The sequence below is a fragment of the Balaenoptera ricei genome, chromosome 1 (genome assembly GCF_028023285.1).
Source record: "Balaenoptera ricei isolate mBalRic1 chromosome 1, mBalRic1.hap2, whole genome shotgun sequence".
Lineage (NCBI taxonomy): Eukaryota > Metazoa > Chordata > Mammalia > Artiodactyla > Balaenopteridae > Balaenoptera > Balaenoptera ricei.
In genome coordinates this window covers 35,483,868-35,506,141 of record NC_082639.1, presented here as the reverse complement: position 1 = coordinate 35,506,141, position 22,274 = coordinate 35,483,868, and the positions used below count along the sequence as shown (strand labels likewise).

The following is a 22,274-nucleotide window of genomic DNA, read 5'->3' as shown; positions in this document are numbered from 1 at the left end:
CATATGGTATTTGTCCTTTTGTGTCTGGCTTAGCATAATGTCCTCAAGGCTCATCTATGTTGTATCATATGTCAGAATTTCCTTCCTTTTTAAGGTTGAATAATATTTCATTGCATATATAGACCACATTTTGTTTATCCATTCATCCATTGATGGAAATTTGGGTTGCTTCCACCTTTTGGCTACTGTGAATAATGCTGCTATGAACATGAGTGTACAAATATCCTCTTTGAGACCCTGCTTTCACTTCTTTTGGGTATAAACCCAGAAGCGCAATTTCTGGTTCATATGGTAACTCTGTTATTAATTTTTTGAGGAAACACCTTACTGTTTTCCATAGTGGCTGTACTGTTTTACATTCCAATCAACAGTGCACCAGGGTTCCAATTTCTCCAGACCCTTGCCAACACTTGTTACTTTCTGGGTTTTTTTTTTTTTTTTTTTTGGTTTGTTTTTTCTTTTTGGTTTGGTGTATTTTGATAGTAGCCATCCTAATGAGTGTGAGGCAGTATCTCATTGTGGCTTTGATATCATTTCCCTAATTGTTAGTAATACTGAGCATTTTTCATGTGCTTGTTGACCATCTGTGTATCTTCTTGGAGAAGTGTCTATAGTCCTTTGCCCATTTTTAAATCAGGTTTGTTTGTTTGTTTGTTTTGGAGTTGTAGGAGTTCTTTATATATTCTGGACATTGACCCCTTATTAGCTGTATGATTTCTCTCATTCCATAGGTTGCCTTTTCACTCTGTTGATTGTGTTCTTTGATGCACAGAAGTTTTAAATTTTGACAGTCTAATTTATTATATATTTTCTTCTGTTGCCTGTGCTTTTGATATCATATCCAAGAAATTATTGCCAAATCCATCCTCTCCTCTGCTCTTAATGGATGACGTTGCCACCCTCTTCACTGAGGAACTGTGTCTCCAACTCCCTCACCACAGTCAAGCTTCTCTCAGTGGAAGAGGGGTCTCTTTCCTATCTGCTGCCAACCCCTTCCCTGGAGGAAAAACTAGAAAAGAACAGATGATGGTGGCCAAGGAAGAGAGTATTTTAAAGAGGAAGTGGTCAGCAGTGGCCAGTGGCCAGCCTTGCCTTGGCCTCTAATTGACCTGATGGGGCCAGCATTCAGAGTACTCGACTTATCCCATCCTTCCCAGGAGAAGTCTGGATCCTTCTCTGTCTGCCTTTGCTCCTTGCCTCTTTTCCTTTACTGCAATTTCTAGACTCTTGATCTTTCTAGGCTCTTGATTGCTTCTCTTTTCTAAGTCTTGACCCTTCATCCTCCTTCTGCTACTGGTTGTCCCTGGTAACCATCTCCTCAGTCAAGCTGTGGCCCAGCCATGGAGCCCTGGGAAAAGTAGCACCCCTGGGAAGGTACAGCACACAAAAGCCTACCAGCCCATCCACCTACCAGCCCATCCACCTTCTTGGGCCTGCATCACTCGCCTCTGCCTAGTTTCTGTTTACCTCCGCTCCTGCTTTTTTCATATGCTTATTATAGGCATCTGTATATTTTCTTTGGAGAAATGTCTATTCAAGTCCTTTGCTTATTAAAACAAAATTTTGTTGTTGTTGTTGTAGTTAGGTTGTAGGAGTTCTTTATATATTCTGGATGTCAACCCTTTATCAGATATGTGATTTTCAAATATCTTCTCCCATTCCATGGGTTGCCTTTTCACACTTGTCGATAGTGTTCTTTGATGCACAAAAGCTTTAAATTTGGATGTAGTCCAATTTATCTACTTTCTTTTTGTTTGTACTTTTGATGTCATATCTAAGAAATCTTTGCAAAATCTAATATAATGAAGTTTCCCCCTATATTTTCTTATATGAGTTTTATAGTTTTAGCTCTTACGTTTAAGTTTTTGGTCCATTTTGAGTTAAATTTTTTTTTTTTTAAATAAATTTTTATTTATTTATTTATTTATTTTTGGCTGTGTTGGGTCTTCGTTTCTGTGCAAGGGCTTTCTCTAGTTGTGGCGAGCGGGGGCCACTCTTCATCGCGGTGCACGGGCCTTTCACTGTCGCGGCCTCTCTTGCTGCAGGGCACAGGCTCCAGATGCGCAGGCTCAGTAGTTGTGGCTCACGGGCCCAGTTGCTCCGCGGCATGTGGGATCTTCCCAGACCAGGGCTCGAACCTGTGTCCCCTGCATTGGCAGGCAGATTCTCAACTACTGCGCCACCAGGGAAGCCCCCATTTTGAGTTAAATTTTGTATATGATGTAAGGTAAGGGTCCAACTTCATTCCTTTGCATGTGGATATCCAGTTTTCCCAGCACCATTTGTTGAAAAGACTGTCCTTTCCTCATTGAATAGTCTTAACACCCACATTGAAAATCATTTAACCATATATGTGAGTGTTTATTTCTGGGCTCTGTATTCTATTCCATTGGTCTATATGTCTATATTTATGCCAGTACCATACTGTTTTGATTACTATAGCTTTGCTGTAAATTTTGAAATAAGAAGTGTGAGGCCTCCAACTTTGTTCTTTTTCAAGAGTTTTGGCTATTTGGGGTACCTTGAGACTCCCAATGAATTTTAGAATGGATGTTCTATTTCTGCAAAAAAATGTCATTGGGATTTTGATAGGGATTACATTGAATGTGTAGATCACTTTGGATAGTATTGACATTTTAATAAATCTTCCAGTCCATGAACAAAAGATGTCTTTCCATTTGCTGGTGTATTCTTCAATTTCTTTCAGTGGTTTTTTGTAGGTTTTCAGTGTACAGGTAGTCCTTCACCTCCTTGGTAAGTTTATTCCTAAGTATTTTATTCTCTTTGATGCTATTGTAAGTTAAATTGTTTTCTTAATTTCCTTTTCAAATTATTCATTGTTAGTGTATAAAAATGCAACTGATTTTTGTGTGCTGACTTTATATCCCGCAATTAGGATTTTTTTCTTTGCACTCTGGTATTCTAGAATTTCATGATGATGGACCTGATGGTTCTATTTTTAGCCACTGTATTGGGTACTAGGTAGATCTAACAGCTTCTTAAAGACTTTCCCTCTTGCTTTCAGCCACACCTTCACCCCCACTTCCAGAGATAGCTGCTTCTGCTAATTCCTGAGCCTTTCAGGGGTTCATCAGGTTTCTTCTAGGTTCCCCACTCCTGGCTTAGGATTCAGGTTTCTTGGGTCTATGAAGTCAGTAACCACTCATCTATCTATTTTCCAGCTTTCAAAATTGTACGTCTCTTGTTTCCGTTGTGTTTTCTTTGGTTTATTTATGCCATTTTAGTAGGTTTTCAATTAGCCATCTTTAATTAGACGTTCTAATAATATGGTTTTAATAACTGAAAACCAAGCAGGTGTGTCTATTAGGCCTATTGGTTAATTGTTGTGTGAATGACAATATAAATGCTGCTAAAACTAAAATTGTGGTTGGGGATGATAACCTCTCCTGTTCAGATAAAGAATTCTTCAAACTAACTGAATTGGTCAGTTTTAAACAACATAGGAATGTATATTTTGAGCTAACTTGTTTTGGAGGCCCCATGTTCAGAACCAGAAGCTAGACTTAGGTTCTTCATGATCAAGGCAGACAATTGGTAGTACCTGTCTTCAGCCATTACCGATGAAACCTCCCTTGAGTAAAGCTCTATGACACAAGTGGCATGATGTTTGGTTTGCTTCAGAATAATCTACTATGGGTGTGGGAGGGAATAACTGGGTGGAGGGGGGCGTGGCAATACCAATGAAGCAAGAGTGACAGTTGTTCAAGTCAGGGAATGAATTCATGGGGATTCATTAGAATTTCTCTCAATTTTTGTCTGTCTGATGGTTTCTATCATAGTAATAAGAAGAACCTGGCTATATCATACAGCATCCTGAGGAGGTCTCTAGTTATTTGCTAGGCCGCTGGGGCATATTTGAAATATTTTTTTAAAAGAGAAGTTTTGTGATTGTTCACAGACACATCTATGCTTCACCTCCAACTGAAGATGGTTTCACCTCTAAGAAGTCAAGTTCTGTCTTTTTCTTTTTTTTTTTTAACAGATTGATTAATTTAATTAAATTAATTTATTTATTTGGCTGTGCCACGCGTCTTGTGGGATCTTAGTTCCCTGACCAGGGGTTGAACCCTGGCCCTCGGCAGTGAAAGCGCAGAGTCCTAACCACTGGGCCATCAGGGAATTCCCAAGTTCTCAGTCTTTTTTTTTTTTTTTAAATTAATTAATTAATTTTATTTATTTATTTTTGGCTGTGTTGGGTCTTCGTTTCCGTGCGAGGGCTTTCTCTAGTTGCGGCAAGCGGGGGCCACTCTTCATCGCGGTGCGCGGGCCTCTCACTATCGTGGCCTCTCTTGTTGCGGAACACAGGCTCTAGATGCGCAGGCTCAGTAGTTGTGGCTCACGGGCCTAGTTGCTCCACGGCATGTGGGATCCTCCCACACCAGGGCTCGAACTTGTGTCCCCTGCATTAGCAGGCAGACTCTCAACCACTGCACCACCAGGGAAGCCTCTCAGTCTTTTTAACACATGCTGTGCTCTTATGTCAGTTCTTCAGAGCTAATATTGTTTCGGGTACTACTCACAGAGTTTACCCTCTCAACTTCAACTCTAACGGCAATGGCGTATGAGACACAATTATATATATATATATATATATATATATATATATATATATATATAATTTGTAACAGTTCAAGACTCACAAACAGTTATTAAAATAGTGCAGAGAGTTCCTGTGTATCCTTCAGCTACCCTCCGCCAATGATAATATCTTGCATAACCATAGTACATGAGGTGGCTGATATTTGAAAGACCCAGTCCACAGCTGTGGAATGTTTCAGTTCATTAGGGTTTCTGAGCTTTATTCCTGAAGGTAAACCACCAGAAAACAATATACTTGAACTACGTTGGCTTAATTTTCCACAGTAATACCTTATACTCTTGTTTTTTATTGACTGTCCAGATAAGAAATGGACATCTGAAGAATGTTTTTTATTGTCTGAAAACCTACCATTAAAGACTGTCAATTATGTTGTTCAATATCCCTTTTGTAAGTCTCCATGTATTTAGTTTCTCACAGAACTTAGTACCAGGGAAAGGTTTGTTCCTCCAGAAAAAAAACTTCCTTTCCCCATATGAGAGCTATGTAAACCATCATATTTTTTCCCTTTTTGTCTTGGCTATCAGAAATTCAGAGGAATTTTATAACTGCAATAACTAACTCATTTAATATTTTTAATGTAATTCTTTCCCTTCTCCCTTAAGTTGTTTCTGGTCCTCATTTTTGCCTTTATTTTCATCGTACAAGTCCACAATCCTTGATCCACAATTGTAAAATGCAAAAAGCTTTAAAAATGGAAAGCATTTTTAAATTCATGAAGTTTAGTGCGAATATTCATGTTTCACTACCGAATAGTATGTTCTTCCTAAGATCTGAAAGATTCTGAATTCTGAAACCTTTGCTAACCCCAAGAATTCTGGATTTGTGAGTGTTTGAATGTGGTAGGGTCCTCACAAATCCTTTGAAGAGCAGGCGCGTGGCATGCAGAGGTGCCCAGGAGGCCATGGGGTGGATGTGAGCTGATACAGGAGGAAACTCAGGAGAGGCAGCTTTGAAAGCCAAAAGGAGACCTGCTCGCGGCTGCCATTGGTCCCTGGATCCCAGTGCCCATCTTTCTTGACCACTGGTGACATTACCTGTCTCTGGAACGTCTAGTGGTTGAATTTTCTTGGTCAGTTTCAGGGCTGCTTCAAGGTCATAGACTTGGGAGCGGGTGAACTTCAGCTCTCTGCGGAGCTCATTAATCTCCTTGATCAGGGAGACATTTTCCTATAGAGAAGAAGGAGGAGAGAGTGAGTGTAGATGGATAAGTGGTCAGTGGGCACAGGACCTGCTTTGGCCTGGGGCTAAGGGTGTGGGGAAGAGTCAGTGTTGGTCCTGGACCCAGATTACGTCTCTGGTGCCTCTACTGCTGCATGAGTCTTTATCCTGGCTCATGGATCAGCCTCTTGAGCTAACAGCTGACTTACCTTCAGGTGGACTCTGGCAAAGTTAGCTACAGGCAGTGTGCACCATTCCCATCCATCCAGGCTCTTCCCATCCGTAGCAACAGCAATGCTTTTCTAAGCACTTTTCATGAACTTAATGCATTGAAGTTTCATAATAACCCTATGCATAGATTCTATTACAACCACAGTATTAGAGAAAACTGAGGCACAGAGGGGTGATGTAACTTACCCAAATTACATAGATAGTAAGTGGCAGAGCCAGGATTCTGACCCAGTCTGGCTCCAGAGCTCTGAGCTCTTAAGTACTGTGCTACACTTTGTTTTTTTCCATTCATTTGTTGAACCTACATTTATATGGTATCTGCTGCATCCCCAGGATGCAGACAGAAATAAGACATGGTTTCTGCTCTCAGCAGCATACGGTTTACTGAGGAATAAAGAAAAGTAAATGGATAATTAACATTTGCTACAGCCACTGGAAGTTCACTTCTCTCGTTAGCGTTTGATAAATATCCATCCATCCAACCATCCATCCAATATTTATTGAGTACTTATTATGTGCCAGGCACTGTGCTGATCCTGAGGCGTATATATAGAGAAAGTAAGACTTGGCCTCTGTTCTTGAGGAGTTTAGGGTTTAGTGAGGGGTCTGGGCACACTTTAGTGAGGTGGCCACCTTGCTGGGATGGAGGAGTGGGACACAGAGGAAAGGCACTTAGCTCTGCCCGAATGACCAGGGTGGATTCCTAGGAACTGACCCCTGGGCTGAGGCTTGACAGAGTTACCAAGGAGAAGGTAAAGGGGGTCCCAGATAACTGGAATGGCAGGAGAAAGGCACAGAATGACACGGCAGGTGTGTGGGGTGACCTGCAGCAGTTCTGTGTCACGGGAGTGCGAGGTGAGAGGAGTAGAGAGGCGTGCGGGGCAGGACCCGCTGCAGGCCAGGTGGAGGGGCTCTGCGCTCTGGGACCAAGCAGTCTCTTCTCTCTTGCCTTGCCTTCCTTTTCACACTCAGCACAGGAGCCCCAGGGGAGGCTCCATGAAGGCATCCCTCTCACCATGGACCGCTCTGCTCTTGGAGCCCACGGCCTCGGTGCTCAGCATGTCCGCCACAGCACCTCTCATAGGACTATGCACGAGTCGCCTGAGGATCCGGTTAGATGTGGCTTCTGACTCAGCAGGCCTGGAGCTGCTCCTGAGATTCTGCGTTTCTAACCAGGTCCCAGGAGATGCTGCCCTGGGTAGTAGCAAGGCCCTCGAGGGTCTGAGTACCAACAAAGGCAAACACTGACCAAATCTACATAAGACGAACCTGTGCCAGAAACAAACTGTGCTTCCCCTTGGGACACTGTCTCTGGAGTGGTGAGTGTGGAGTCTGAGCCCAGAGGACAGGGTGATGCCAAGCACTGCCGTCAGCGAGCAGGACAAGCCTTCTCTGTTATGGGGATGTGAACTGCAGACACCCCGAGAGTCCTTCCCTCCAGAGCCTTTTTAATTAGGCAGATCAGATCTACCTTCAGATTTGCGGTATTTTGCTTAATTTCACTCTTCCTCATTAAAAAAAATGTTCTCCGGATGAAATGCCCAATTATTACCAGTCCCTCATTGGATGAAATGCCCAATTATTACCAGTCCCTCATTCGCAGGCTCGGCTTTGTGCCTGTTTTTCTATAAAGTCAGCAGGTTTTCTCCTTCTGATTTTTTACCCTTTTAACCAGCCCAGGCCTTGGTGATGCATAGCCCACATTTTCTTTCCAGATGCTCTGTTTCCTCCCCCTGGAATTTCTCCATGCTGACTTTATATCATGACATAATCACTTAAGTACGTAGTTACTGGATTCTAAGACCTTGGACTCTGCCTGGCCTGTAAGAGGTGCTCAATAAATATTTGTGGAAGGGATAAGCAAATGGATAACTAACACAGTGGATACCAAGTTGAATAAGATGAATCTTGTAAACCAGGAAATTACAAACCAGGGGGTAAATGTTGAGCAGGGGAGACCAGACAGAAGGGAGTCTTAGGAGAGCCACAGGGAACTCCTGGGCACCCCAGCCCACTCAGGGGCTCTCCCCACCCCTCCTCTTAGCTGGCATCACTTAGCTTCACTTCCCCTGCTTCATTCAATAAAATAATAGTAATCAGAATAAAGATTGGAGACTGAAAGTGCCATTTCCCCAGTTCTCTCCAGAAACATGTTTAGGTACTTCTTCCCGGTCAACCTCCATTCACTTTGTCACTCAATCCTGTCGCCTTTGTGTCTGAACTGAATCTCATGTTCATTCATAACCAGCTCTCAGCATCTTTCACCTCTACTACTGTAATGGCCCCACGTGGAGCCCCCGCCATTCTCTCCACCCTGACAACCCTGTCGCCATGATTGGGACTTCAGGCTCCTGGTACCTTTTTGATATGCATGTTTCTGACGCCACTGCCAGCCCTGGACACCTCCATGAGGCTGGTCACCTAAGACAGGTCTCCAGAACACGACTCAGGCCTCACTAGAGTGTGATTGAGGCCCAGGACTCAATGCAGCCCGATTCCTCTGCTCTGTTCGTTCGTTCATTCATAAAAACAGAAAGCCTATTAGGTGCTTATTGTGCCAGATGTGGGAGGCCCAGCTTGGATCCAGTGCAGAGAGATGCCCCGCGGGGCGGTCACCAGTGTGAGGCAGCCTCCCTGTGGAGCCTGGGGGAGGGGCGGTGCAGGGAAGAGTGTTTCAGGCCCCGAGCCAAGAGGGAGCAAGCAGGGTCTGAGCGGCCAAATGCTTGATGACGATGATAATAACAAGATAACAACTCCAAGGGTGGACTAGATTCCTGCACTGTGTCTGACATTTTGCATACACAGCTTCGTTTAATCCCTACAACCACCTCAGGAGGAAGGTATTATGAGATTCAGTTTCATATGAGGAAGCCGAGGCCGTGCATGGGTGGCAGAGCTGGGATTCGAATCTGGTGGCGTCCGCCCCCAGGTGCCTTGATGCCTCTGACTGCTGCCTCCCAGACTCCACTCTCTCACCTCTGGTGTACGTCACCTCCGTCAACACCTCCCATAGTATGGAGGCCGAGGGAGCCCCTGAGAAGTACAAGTGGGGCTGCCTTAAGAGGGCTTTCTGGGGTGGTCCGTGTTCTGAGGAGTCCAGAGGCCACACTGAGGTCAACAGTGAGTGCCTTGGGTAGTTTTGTGAAGTCAAAACGTGAATGCAACAGGTTTGCTGAGCTTTCTGTTCTTGATGCCCCCTTGGTCAGGATGGCCTACAAAGGCCCCTCTGATGCTCCAGATCCCCAGCCAGCTCCTCTGGCACGGAAAATCTGACCTGGGTCCATCGAGCGCCAGGACTTGGGGCATGTGAGAGAGGCTGGCTCGGGGATACTAAGGTCTGTTTATATAGAAAGGCTTCTGAACAAAGAGGCTACGCCAAGCTGTCCAGGACTTGTCCAGCCTTTGGTTGAGGGCAATGCGAGAGAGCGCCGCATGGGAACCGACTGACAGAACTTCAGACTCCGAGGGAGAAGGGCGCAGAAAGGAAATGCCTAGAGCACCCCCTACTGGCCTACCTTGAATTGACACCTTTAAGAATGCAGCAGGGTCTGGTTAGTGTGGAAAAAGCAGGCAATCGATTTATTCCGATAACTTGGGAGCCCCACTCAGTGGCATCTTTCCAGAGCCCACAGTTGGTGGGATCGCCATCTGCCTAACTGCACAAATGAACCATTTCTCCACTCCTCTTTCAGCCTTCCTCTCACATCTAACCAGACACTTCTATTCATCATCTCTGCTCTGAAACATCTTCTGACATCACAATTTTCCCCTCCCGAGACCTGTCATCTCCCTTTAACATGGGAGTCATCTTCGAAAGGGTTTTCCTGCCACTTGCCTTTCCCCACCGGTCTTTCCCCCCTGCCCATTGAAGTAACCTTTCCAGAACAGATAACACCCCTACCTACTTAAGAAACCTTAGGGGGCACCAGCTTATAAAATAAACTTCATGCTTCTTGTGTGACACGGAAAGCCCTTTCAACGTGACCCTAAGCTACCTACCGTTCCAAAGGGCCCTTCCTCCCTGCCCCCATGCTCTGCAATAAAGTTACGTCAGGGGATTCCTGGGTCCCCAAACACCCCACAGGCCTCTCTCTTCTCTGACTGTTCTCAGGTTGTGTCCTCGGCCTGGAAGTCTCTTCTCCCATTGCTCCCTGACCCCCTCTACTCACCGTTCAAGGCCCAGCTCAAATGCCATGCCCCCTAGCTGAAGCCCCCCTCTCCGGTGAGCTTACCACCCTGGATGCGCTGTATGGAGCAGTGCTTATCTGTGTCTGGCTCAAGTTCCCTAGGTGAGCTCCCTGAGAGTAGGCAAGCCATCACATTAGTCTGGGAATCCTCCACGGCCAGCTCGCAGCTTGGCATGTAAGAAGCCCGCAAAATATGTGTCCTGAATGAGTAAAGTACGTGTCCTAGATATTTGTATTCCATTGCAACTCTTATTTTAGTATCAGCAATCATGCTGGAGAATGAACGAGGAGGCCCCGTGCTCCTATCTGAACATATAAATGAGACAGCGACCTCACTTTCTATGTTTCCTAACAAGTTTCTCTCAGATGCCATGTCTGCCCCAGCCTTCCTCAGCCTTTTGAGACTTAAGTGTCAGGGCCTTGGTACCTGCAGATGCAGCTCCTTACAAACGCATACCAAAGCAACGGGCACCCCGGGCCACCAGCTGGGGGCTCTGGGATCAGTTGTACTGTCCCATCTTCCGTGCCTCAAGCCCATGGGCACTCCCAGTCCGTGCTGTGATGGCCTTCCAGGCTCTCCTACCAGATTTTGCCTTGGTTCTTGAGTAAGTCTTTTGCTCGGAAGAAGGGAAGGAAAATAGCATTTTTGGAGCACCTGTTCTGTACAGGGCCAGTGGCCAACGCTTGACATTAGTTAGCTCACTCAGTCCTTGCAGTAACTAGCTGAGGTTGGTGTTTTCTTCCTCTCTTACAGATAGGAAGGCGGCTCCTGGAGAAGTTCAGGACCGCCCTCCCCTCCCCCAGCAAGACTGGCCAGCAGGAGGGTAAACTGGGTCTGTACCAAGACAGGGCTGTGTTCTTTTCTCCAGGCCCGCCACCTTGCCTGGCCCTTAAGACCAAAGAAGGAAACAATTTTTATCATCCAGAACAGTAGTTTTGAAAGTTTATCTTTTTTAAAGTCTTCCAAACAAAATCTTACGCAGAGCCCACTGCAATAAGCAAGGAGTCTCCCTGGTTGAGCAGGTGCTGGGCACCCAGAGCCCTGCGTCCTGACCCCCCTCTTGCCCCCTGCAGTTGTCTGTGGCACTTCTGTGCATCCCCAGGGCTCCGCAGCACACAGGTTTACAATGCTGCTTGAGCAAACACTCTCCGGGGTCCTCCCTGTTGATGGCTCCCTCTGCCAGCCACCAGGGAGTGGTGGCGTTGGGCAGAAGCCCTGCTTGGGTCTCCTCTGCTCCCGCTACCCCCCCCCCCCGACTCTCACCCTGGCCCAGCAGGAGTGGGCATGTGGCCCCTGGGGAATGGGGGAGCAAAAGAGGCCCTTCTGCCTGTCCTGAGCAGCCTCGTGCTGACACTTACATCCTCACCTAGGCTGTGGTCTTTACTCTCTTTCCTTTTCCTTCTTCTCCTAGGATTGACGTTTGCTTTGGGTGTCTGGTTGGCATGGAGAGAGGGACCCTTGGAGGAGCCCTCAGGCCTGTGCTCTGGTGGCAAGTCACAGATGAGAGCTCAGCAATGTCACCAGGTGACAACCACTCCTGCAGTCTCCCTGGCCCCCCGCCCCGCAGGCTGCATTGCAGTGCCCCTGGGGACTCTGCACGCTTGGGAGCACTCGAGACCCTTAGCAATGGCCCTGTGTATCAGCTGCTGGTGCCTAAGGGTCCCACCGATTGAATTTACTCCTATCTCTGGGCCTCTGACTGCGTTCATGGCTCAGGAGCTGGGCAGTGGGCTGCTTGATGGTGTGGGCTGCTTTTAAGCAGGGGCTGGTTGTAAAGGTGGCATGAGACCTGCCGTGCCTGGGGCTGGCCTGAATTGCAGTGTGCTCTGCCCAGCTGTGTTCGGAACTGATTTGTTTCAGTCCAACTGCAGCCCATCCCCATTCCAGCATTTTAATTACAGCATTAAAGAAATAGAAACATTAAAAGGTACATGCCTTATAAATGTGATTCTGATGTTCTCTTTTGATATTAAGTCACATTAATTGCCTCGGGTGATACTGATACCCAAAGAGAAATTGGCAGCAGAATCCTGCCTGGCAGTCTGATAGTGTGTATAAGTGGAGGTGGCAGTAATGGGGTTAGGCTCTCTGAACAGCCCTAGGAAGAGTCTGGGGAGGTGGGCGTGGACAGCTCATTAAAGGGGTGGCCAACACTTAGGGTGGGTGTGGTTGGCTCCGGACCCGAGAGATAAGAGTAGGGACCTGAGGCACCAGAAAAGCTGGAGGAGGTGGGAGGAGATGGGCATGTTCCCAGGAGAGAACTTGGCCAGCAGGGACCATGTGATACAGGTAGCAGAATAAAAAGCAGCAAAACAAAGTAAGGTGAAACAAGAGCTGGAAACAAAAGAGGAGAAGGAAGAGAGTAACTTGGAGAGCTAAAGTCACGTGGCCAAAGTCCAGAGGGGACAAGGGTCAAGGAGAGGAGTGAGGCAGGATGCAGGAGTGCTTTGGATAAAGATGGGGGTAGAAAAAAGAAACGGGTGGCTGGTGAAGTGAGATGGGGCAGAAATGAACGAACCTTGGAGGGGCAGGAGTGGGCATGGAAATGCCTAGAAAACCTCCTTGGTGGGGCTCTGGGCCATGGTCACCGCCAGGACGAGCTCTGGGGGGTCGGAGGAGACAGGTCAAAGAAGGAGCTTTGGAGAAAGCTAGTGGGTCCCTTGGACGTTTGGGGAACCCTGAGGACAGTGGTCTTGGAGGGGCCCTTGACAGGCTCTCTTGTCTCTGACGGCCCAGCCTCGAGGGAGCTGAGGGGTGCGTGCGGGTACCTGCATGATGCGGACATAATCCGCGCGGTGCAGCTCACTCTCCTTGACCACCTTCTTCTTGAGAGTGGCCAGGCTCCTCTCCAGGTGCTCCCGCTGACGGGTGTACTCCTGCTGCAGGTCCGAGTTCAGCCCTGTGATCTCCACCTGATGGGGCAGGAGGGGCTCACCGTGAGGGAGGGGAGAGCCTGGAGGGCAGGGGAGGGTGGAAAGGGAGGCAGAGCTCACCATGTCTGCCCCCTGCACGTACTTCTCAAAGAGAGCGCGGACCTTCTCCTTCAGCTGCCGGGGTTCTTGGAGGCACGCCACGCAGTTGTGAAGGTCCGTCTTAAACCGTTTGACCAGCGCCTCCAAGTCCCGCTCCTGCAAGCAGAGGCATTTACTTCTGGCCCCATAGGGACTCTCCAGGGGCAGGGGCTGCAGCCTTGTGGCTGCTTAAAGGGACAAGAGACACCTCATCTAGGACTTACCGTTGACCACCAGGGGCCACACAGGGCCCAGAGGCCTGGATGGGCACATAGCCCAGAGGGAGAGGCCCTAAAACTCCTGTGCCCCTGGCCTGAACAGTTGCATTTTTAGGAGGCAGCACACACTGATTCCTTTATTGGCTCTGGATTCCTTCCAGGACCACAGGCCTTAAAAGACTAAAAGAGGCGCAAGCGGTCAGCTACTCCTTTCGGAGCCAAGATGGAGAGCATCGATTCTCTCTTGCAGATCCCTGTGCCAGGGCTTCCCTGCCCCTTTGTTAGCTCACCCAGTGTTTCTCCTGCCTGAGGGCTGCTGTGAGTGGGTAGGGAAGATCATGACAAAATTGAGCAGACTGGTTCATCTGCAAACTTGGGCTACATCCTCCCTCTTCCATTGTGCTTTCTCAGATACCCATCTTCCCTTACCCCTGACCTAGAGAGCCTCTCCTTTTTCTTCACTCCCACAGCTCTTTATTCACGTTCCATAATTTTCAGCCTTGGCTGGCTGATAATTACTATGCACATGCCACAAATCACCTGTCAACCTCTTCAGTTTGTGAAGGGCGGGATCTGTATCAGTTCACGTTGATAGCTCTGCAGCTTCTAGTATTACCTAGTACAGAGTCAATCCTTAACGTGAGGGGTGGAAAAATTCAATCTGATTCTACCAACATTACGAGGTGCTCTGTGCCAGGGGGTGAGGGTGCAGCCAAGTCCTGGCCCAGGACCAGAAGACTGGGTTCCCAGCCCTGGCTCTGTATGTGCTCACTAGCTGTGGGTGCTGGGTGAAGTTTCTAACTTCCTAATCTCTCTGACCTTGCTTTCCCTGCTTATTACATAGAGAGACCGGAATAGGTGATTTCTGAGGTCCTCCTAGCTCAACATTGTTTTGGTAGTCAAGCCTTTAACCACCGACTACAGATGATCTCTCTGAGCATGTTCCTTCCCAGGCCACACAAGCCAATGTTGTGAGCATTCCTGTAACACTGGCTTCCCACCTCCTTGATCACTATACCCAAAGTCATTTTATAGTCTCAGATGGATTCAGTCACGTAAATTTACATGAGCCTGAAATAGGGCAGGGCTGTGAGCAAGTGAAGAATGCTAGTTAAAATGGGTGTATCTTAGCTATGGGCTGGCTCTGTCTCTTGGAAGCCAGTTGCCCATTGCAGACAGGCGCCAACTCCTGAATCCAAGAGCTGCCAGACTCTGAAAATCCTCACACCTTTTGTCTCTCTCTGTGCATCTCCTGATCAGTAGCTCTTAATTTCTGCCACAATTCTGTGATGTTCAGCTCCAGCTGTGTGTTCTGCTTATGGAAATGCTCCAGTTCAGTTTCCATCTATAGACAACAGGGGAAAAAGAGTCAAGAATAAGAAAGTAAGCCAATGGGCACATGAAAAGATGTTCAACATCACTAATTATTAGGGAAATGGAAATCAAAACCACAATGAGATATCACCTCCTGCCTGTTAGAATGGCTATTATCAAAAAGGCAAGAAATAGTAAGGGTTAGAGAAGATGTGGAGAAAAGGAAATTCTTGTGCACTATTGGCTGGAATGTAAATTGGTGCAGCCACTATGGAGAACAGTACAGAGATTCCTCAAAAAATTAAGAATAGATATATAACAGAGGATCCAGCTATCCCACTTCTGGGTATTTATCCAAAGAATGCAAAAACACTAATTTGAAAAGATATATGCACCCCTATGTTTATCGCAGCATTATTTACAATAGCCAAGATATGGAAGCAACCTAAGTGCCCATCAGTGGAGGAATGGATAAAGAAACTTTGGTACACACACACACACACACACACACACACACACACACGCAAATGGAATACTATTCAGCCATAAAAAAGAATGAAATCTTGCCATTTGCAACAATATGGATGGATGCCTTTAGGGTATTATGCTAAGTGAAATAAGCCCAACAGAGAAAGACAAATACTGTATGATTTCATTCACATTTGGGATATAAAAGACATGGAAGGAACTTAAAAGTCCATCGACAGATGATGGATAAAGAAGATGTGGTACATATATACAATGGAATATTACTCAGCCATAAAAAAGAATGAAATAATGCCATTTGCAGCAACATGGATGGACCTAGAGGTTATCATATTAAGTGAAGTAAGTCAGAGAAAGACAAATATCATGATATTGCTTATATGTGGAATCTAAAAAAAATGATACAAATGAACTTATTTACAAAACAGAAATAGACTCAGAGACATAGAAAACAAACTTATGGTTACCAAAGGGGATAGAGGGGGTGGAGGGGGGGAGATAAATTAGGAGTTTGGGATTAACATCTACACACCACTATATATAAAATAGATAAACGAGGATCTACTGTATAGCACAGGGAACTATATTCAATATCTTATAATAACCTATAATGGAAAATAACCTGAAAGTTACATGTATAACTGAATCACTTTGCTGTACACTTGAAACTAACACAACATTGTAAATTAACTATACTTCAATTAAAAAAAACAACAAAAAACAAACAAAATAAATGAACAAACCAAACAAACCAAGCACATAGATACAGAGAACAGAGTAGTGGCTACCAGAGGGAAAAGGGCAGGGCAAGGGCAACATGGGTAAAGGGGAGCAACTCTACGGCGACAGATGGAAACTGTACACGCTGTAGTACATATGGAAGTAGAAATATAATGCTGTACACATGAAACTTACATAACGTTATAAACCAATGGTACCTCAATGAAGAAAGTCAGAGAATGAAAATTATATTTGAGAACTGAAGTCTTTCAGTAGGAATGTTTCCCCTACTACCAGGGCACTTCCCTTCTAGTTCCCACACTGGAAGGAACCTTTCTTCTTATGCCTCGCCGTCCCCAAAGCTCCCCACCCCTTGGCTGATATGTTAACCCAGATCATGTGTTTCTATAGCCCGGCTATGCATTTTTTGCCCTTAGTTTCCCTGTTCCTTCCTTCTTTTCTTGAATTCCTTATAAATTGACTGGAACCTGTAACCTGAGGCAAGGTTCTGCAGAAAAGCAGCTTCCTCGTTCTACTTTGTGAAGTTGTGTGAGTGAATCTTGACCCTCTGGGGCCACAAATCATCAGGGCCGACCCTCAAGCAGAAAGTTTTGAGGGACCAGCATGCAGGTGTCCCCAGTCTAAGGCATAAAACAGGAAAGAGGAGGCTGAGAAGGAATCTTTGCCTCATCATTCTGTTGAAAAGGTCTAAAAAGTACAACTTCAGAGGGCCTCATCTTCAAAAGAAAAAAAAAAAGAAGCTACCCATGAGCTTCTGACTCTTTATTCATTGTTATATTGGTATCAACCAAAGACATGTGAGTAACAATCAGAGCTTCTGATTAGAATGAGATCAGCTGTAGGTGAGCTCTCCTTTGATTCAAGTCCTGCCAAAAGCAAAGGAGTGCAGTCTGACTGACACGCCGGATCTGGTGGATGCTAGCGTTCCTGTTATTAGAGAGGTTTGCTGACTATTTTGAGGGGGATGGGGAGTTCACTGGGTTTTTTCATGGCTGGATGGAGTAGCCCCTCTAGCTTAACGCAGGCCCTGTGGCCAGATTTCAAGGCTCCCGGTCAGCTTCTGGGGTACCAGGAGGCCCTAGGGAGCCGCATCCCGGACAGGAAGGGGTAGCGTTTGGAAGAATGTTAGCCTAATTACTGGAAGCATTTTGTACGAACAGAGTAGCCCTTTGACCCAATGCCTGGCATAAAGGCGGCTCTCAATAAATATTCATATGAATAAATGAACGCATCGCAGGTATAGAAGGCCGAGGGAAGCAAGAGTGGGGGAAGGGAGGAGAGCCTGAAACAACCTGCCTCTGGAAGAATGATAAGATAAACATGCAATGTTGGCAGAGCTATGTGGAGCCGCCTGGTAGAGGACACAGAGCAAGTGTGGATATTTACACAGCTAATGAAAGAATGTATCCTTTAGAAAGGATTGGCAGGCTGTCACAGGCATAGGGATACAGACCTGACTGAGAGGCAGTTTCCATCTTCAAGAAGCCCCGGGTCTAGAGGGATTAGAGGGATGTAAATGAGAAGTTTACGTGGAGCAGGATAAACACCATCAGCAGGCAGGGCAGAAAGGGCCCTGTGCGTGCCCAGTGGAGCTGAGGGGTGGCACCCAGGGGAGGGACGCTCAGTCGGGCTTTGTAGGAGGAATAGGGTTTAAGGACAAGTTGGGAAGCAGAATCTCAGGCAGAGAGAACAGCCATGCACAGAAAGGACCAGAGGCGTGGGCAGCCTGGCACATCTCTGCAGGCTGCAAGTGGTCCAGCCACCCCTGGACCTTGGAGGGGTGCATGTGAAGAAGTGGGAGAGGAGCTAGAGGTCAGCTGAGCTGGGTCATGCAGGACCCTGGGGCTGAGGCTCGAATGCTGTGAAGCTCAGCCTTTACCCTGCCCAGAAGTTTAAATAGGTCAGAAGTTTGGCCCTTATCCTGAAAGTTCAGGGAGCCACTGACAGGTCTTACCCAAGGAGTGGCATGATCTGATGTGCACCTTAGAAGGCCTGATGCAGAGGCTCTACCGGAGAGAGCAAGACTGGAGCCAGGTAGCCTGGTCAGGGGGCTGCCGCTGTGGCCCAGGTGAGATGCTGGTGCCCCAGACCAAGGAAACGGCCGCTGCAAGAGAGAAAGGGGCTTCTCCAAGGTCTGAGTGCTTGCAGCCGGCTGTGCCTCTTTCTCTACAATCTTAAAGTCAGCAATGACCAGATTAGGTTAGAAAGGAAGTGATATGAGCAAAGCCTCAAACCATGCTGAGAGTAAAAAGAATCTATTTCATAGAAAGATTGACATAGAAATATGTCAAATTTGAGTAGCTGGCTGGTCAGCCAGGAGACTAGCCAGTGAATGGGAACAAGCATCCTTTTCCTGGAGTGGAAATTCCATCTACTCGTCCAGGTGGTACTCATCACATTCAGAGATTCTTAGGGGGGAGGGGGGGGCTGGGGAGAGGCATCTTGACCCCCGCCCCACCAGGGGACATGTGGCAACATCTAGAGACATTTTTGGTTGTCATATCTGGGGGAGGGGGAGGACAAACCCCTGGGGGAGGATTGTCTCTACCTCTAGTGGGTAGAGACCAGGGACGCTGCTAAATATCCCACAATATACAGGACTTCCCCCTAACAACAAGGAATTATCCACCCCGAAGTGCCAATAGCGCTGAGGCGGAGAAAACCTGCACTAGATGAAGAAATAAAAGAGTGTGAAGTAAAATGATGAGGCTCTGGAAACTCCTGCCCTGGGAAGGAGATAGTCACGTTTCATCAAAGAGAAGCTGGAAGAGTGTCTGTGAGGGGAGGCACTTGAGTCAGGGAAGTTTTCTGTTTTCAGGCACGGATGTCTCAGTTCTACAGAGGAGCCAAGGGCTTGCAGCTTCCTTCTTGCAGCGAAAGGAACTTCACAGGAGGTCCACAGCAGGTGGGCCAAATGGGTGTCTGACCCACAGAGGGAAGCCGCCAGGTCACAGGCCCCTGGGGAAGGAACTGGGCCCAGACATCAGCCCTGGCAGCAACTGGCACCTGGGGTGGGGCAGGAGGGGTCCTGTTTGACTCGTTCCCAAGGGGGTGGCATATTCCCTGCTGAGGATCAAAGCCGTGGTTGGCCCAGTTACTGAAGGGAACGTGAATAATCTCTCAGGTGTGTTGCAGTGGAAGGCAACCGACCCAACCTTAAGTGCAGTTGACAAATATGTGAGATGAGGTGGGAGAAGTGGGGCCGTGACTGCCAGGGGCCTGAAGCACATCGGCTTTCCAGGCAGGTAGGGCCCCTGCTCTTTCTCATCTTCTCAGGCTGCCCTTCTTGGGCCCTGAGGTCACTCAAGAATGGCAGGAGGGCCAGAGGAGGCAGCTCTGTGGTCAGCTGGGAACATCCTTCTTTATCCCAGAGGCCAGGGAGAAAGTCATCGTCACAGGACATATCCTCTCTGGATGCCCCAGCCCTGGACTGATCCCACCACGTGGCCTCTTTTCTGGACCTCCTGGAGAAAAGGCTTTGCTTTTCTCCACGATAGCCCTTGTGGAGCCAATTCTAGTTGGGCCATCAGTACACTCTGCTACCCTTTTAGCTTTGCTCAGCACAGTTAGAGAAGATGGAGGGGGAGCAGGAGGCTATTTTGGAGAGGGTGGCAGGGAAGACCTCCTTGGAGAGGTGACACATGAGCTGAGATGTGAAAGACGGAAAGAAGCCAGTCATGGGAAGATCTGAGAGCCTTCCGGGCAGGGGGAGCAGCACGGCAAAGGTGCTTGTCCTTGGAACTGTCAGAAAGCCTGCAGGCTGGAGCCGGGGAAGGAGCCTGGAGATACGGCTAGAGAGGCTGGTTGAGGTGGGATCACGCAGGGCCTCAGGGGCCTCTGTAAGGAGTCTGGGCTTCATTCTAGGTGGGAGGAGATACCCCTGGGGGTTTGCTGTGGTCTCTATGTGGAGACCAGACTGGAGGCTGGAGTCAGGTCCAGAAGAGAGATGATGGAGGCTTGGACTGGAGTGATGGCAGCAGAGGGCAAGGAGGGTTGGATCTGAGATATCGTTTGGAAATGGATCCGATAGGCATCGGTGACTTGGATATAGGAGTTAAGAGAAGGGAAGAACCGAGAAGGCTTCCACGCTTCTACGTTAAGCACCTGAGTGGATCGTGGTGCCACTGACTGAGAAATGGGGAAACTGGACGAGGGGGAGGTCAGGACCACCCTCGTTTAGATTGTCAGCTGCTCACTGCCCAGTGTGGGGAGGCTGACAGGTAAACACGTCATAAGGAAATGCCCTGTGTACTGGGCAGAGGGGCCGAAGGGGGACACTTGTACCCCACTGGGCTCTCAGAAGCCCTCGTCCCTTGCTTCTGATCTCCCTCCTCTCTGCCTTCATCCTGTTTGCTTCCCAGAGCACACTCTTAATTTTGCCACTCTCCTGCTCAAGAGCCTTTGATGACTTCCTACTCCTTATCAGATGAAGTCCAAACACCATGGACTTGCATAGGGCCCCCACCAACATGTTTAGTCTGAGAAAAAAGTGTTGAATCCGGAGGGGTGTACTTTCTGGTGGACAGGCTGGTGTCTGAGTACACATCGCCCCCTGGTGGCTGAAGGCCCAGCAACCGTGGTCCAAATAGGTCTAAAGCCCACCCCAAGGCCCCGGGGGAAGCCAAATCCCAAAGCACTTTGCTTTTGCACCACCGAACCCCCGTTGGGCCTTCCCCGTGGCTTCTTCTGCGGAGTGGATGCTGCCCACACCTTGGGAGCAGGGAGGGGCTGTGAGGAGAGCTTCCTTTCTTTTTTCTTGTCTTTTCTTTCTTTTTTTAAAAAAAAATTTTTTTTTGCTGCACTGAACGGCATACGGGATCTCAGTTCCCTGACCAAGGATCAAACCCACGCCCCCTGCAGTGGAAGCATGGGAGTCTTAACCACTGGACCACCAGGGAAGTCCCAGGAGAGCTTTCTTTCATTCCCTCCTGGTCAGCTAGGAATGGTTGGGAAGGAGGCCAGGGGGTCCAGATGGCTTCTCACCTCTTGAATCTGTTCCTTCATCACCTTGATCTCATTCTCTCGAGGTTCTATTTGCTTCTTCAGCTCCTTTATTTTGTAGTCAAGCACAAACTTGAATTTCTCTAGTTCTTGATTTTTCTTTTTCAGATCATAGATTCGCTTCTCCTGTGCGTGAGAGGAGAGAGAAGTTGAGAGAGCTACCAGGAGGCCCTGGTACGGAATCCCTTTAGGCAAAGTGCACAAATCCTGTGACCTCCTGATTGAGGAGGCCACAGACTGCTCCCCTTGCTGGGGACACAAAGGCCGGATCCCCCACCAGGGGGAACCATTGACTTCTTGGCTTCTGTGCCAGGACTTCATTCATTCACTCACCCATTCAGACATAGGTTTTGATCAACTGTGTTTTCCAAAGCTCACCTGGGCAGCATCTCCTGTCCTACATGCTCTTCTACAAGAGAAGAGCGTGCTTCTTATGCTTCTCCATCAGGAGGTGGTGTCTAATTCCCGCCCCTTGCATCTGGCTGGACTTATGGTTTGCTTGTATCCAACGAATGAAACTCAAGTGATGCTGCATAGCTTCCCAGGCTAGCTTGGAAAAGGCCGAGCAGATTCCACTTGGTTCTCTTGGAACACGTGCTCTGGGAGGCCATCTGCTATGTGAAAAGTCCTCCTACACTGAGACCTCCAGGCTGGAGAGCATGTTTGGTGCTCTGTCAACAGTCCCAGCTAAGCTCAGCCTCCCAGCCATGCTGGTCAAGGGGCTGGACATGGGGATGAAGAAGCCACCTTGGATGCTGGTCTTCCAGCCCCCTGCTGCGGGAGTCACCCAACTGAGGCCCCACTAGGACCCAGACATCGGGGACAAAGACAAGCCAACCCGTTGTACCCTGTCCAGATTCCAGACCCACAAAATCTGTAAGCATAATAAAACAGTTGTTTTTCACCACTGCGTTTTGGGGTAATTTGTTGCAAGGCAATTGTAGTTGGAATGTAGGTCTATCCATTACCACACATTTACTGCACAAAGATCTTTTGCCAAGGTCGGAGATTCCAAATAGAAATACGCCACAGTCCCTACCCTTACAGAGAAACACACTAGCTGGGAAAGCAGATGTGTCAACAAATGTAAACCTGCACTGTGACAGGTATTGTGGAAGAGGGAGGCACATGGAAAGCGTGGTGTGTATTGAGGGTGCTGAGAACAACTTGTGTGAGTCAGGGTGGTGGTTCATGGGGACAGTGAGAGGTGAGTCTGGAGGGGAGGAGGGGAGAGAGGCAAGGGTCTTCCATGTTGGGTTAAAGAGTTGAGAATTTATCCAGGAGGCCAGGAGTTGGTAAGCTATA

General features: G+C 47.8%; 1 protein-coding gene and 1 long non-coding RNA gene across 2 annotated transcripts in view; one reads left to right on the top strand and one right to left on the bottom strand.

The window, feature by feature from the left end:
- LOC132364597 (uncharacterized) overlaps nucleotides 1-18,873 on the top strand; it is a 29,214-nt gene extending 10,341 nt beyond the window's left edge. The window contains exon 3 of the long non-coding RNA XR_009502848.1: nucleotides 18,787-18,873. This is a non-coding gene — a long non-coding RNA (uncharacterized LOC132364597). The remainder of the gene's footprint in view (nucleotides 1-18,786) is intronic.
- CFAP57 (cilia and flagella associated protein 57) overlaps nucleotides 1-22,274 on the bottom strand; it is a 74,926-nt gene that overhangs the window by 1,736 nt on the left and 50,916 nt on the right. Inside the window, exons 17-21 of the mRNA XM_059920367.1 lie at nucleotides 20,952-21,095; nucleotides 14,656-14,772; nucleotides 13,192-13,326; nucleotides 12,967-13,110; nucleotides 5,656-5,788 (exon numbers count right to left, since the gene is read on the bottom strand). Of these exons, the coding sequence (XP_059776350.1) occupies nucleotides 5,656-5,788; nucleotides 12,967-13,110; nucleotides 13,192-13,326; nucleotides 14,656-14,772; nucleotides 20,952-21,095 (673 nt within the window). The remainder of the gene's footprint in view (nucleotides 1-5,655; nucleotides 5,789-12,966; nucleotides 13,111-13,191; nucleotides 13,327-14,655; nucleotides 14,773-20,951; nucleotides 21,096-22,274) is intronic.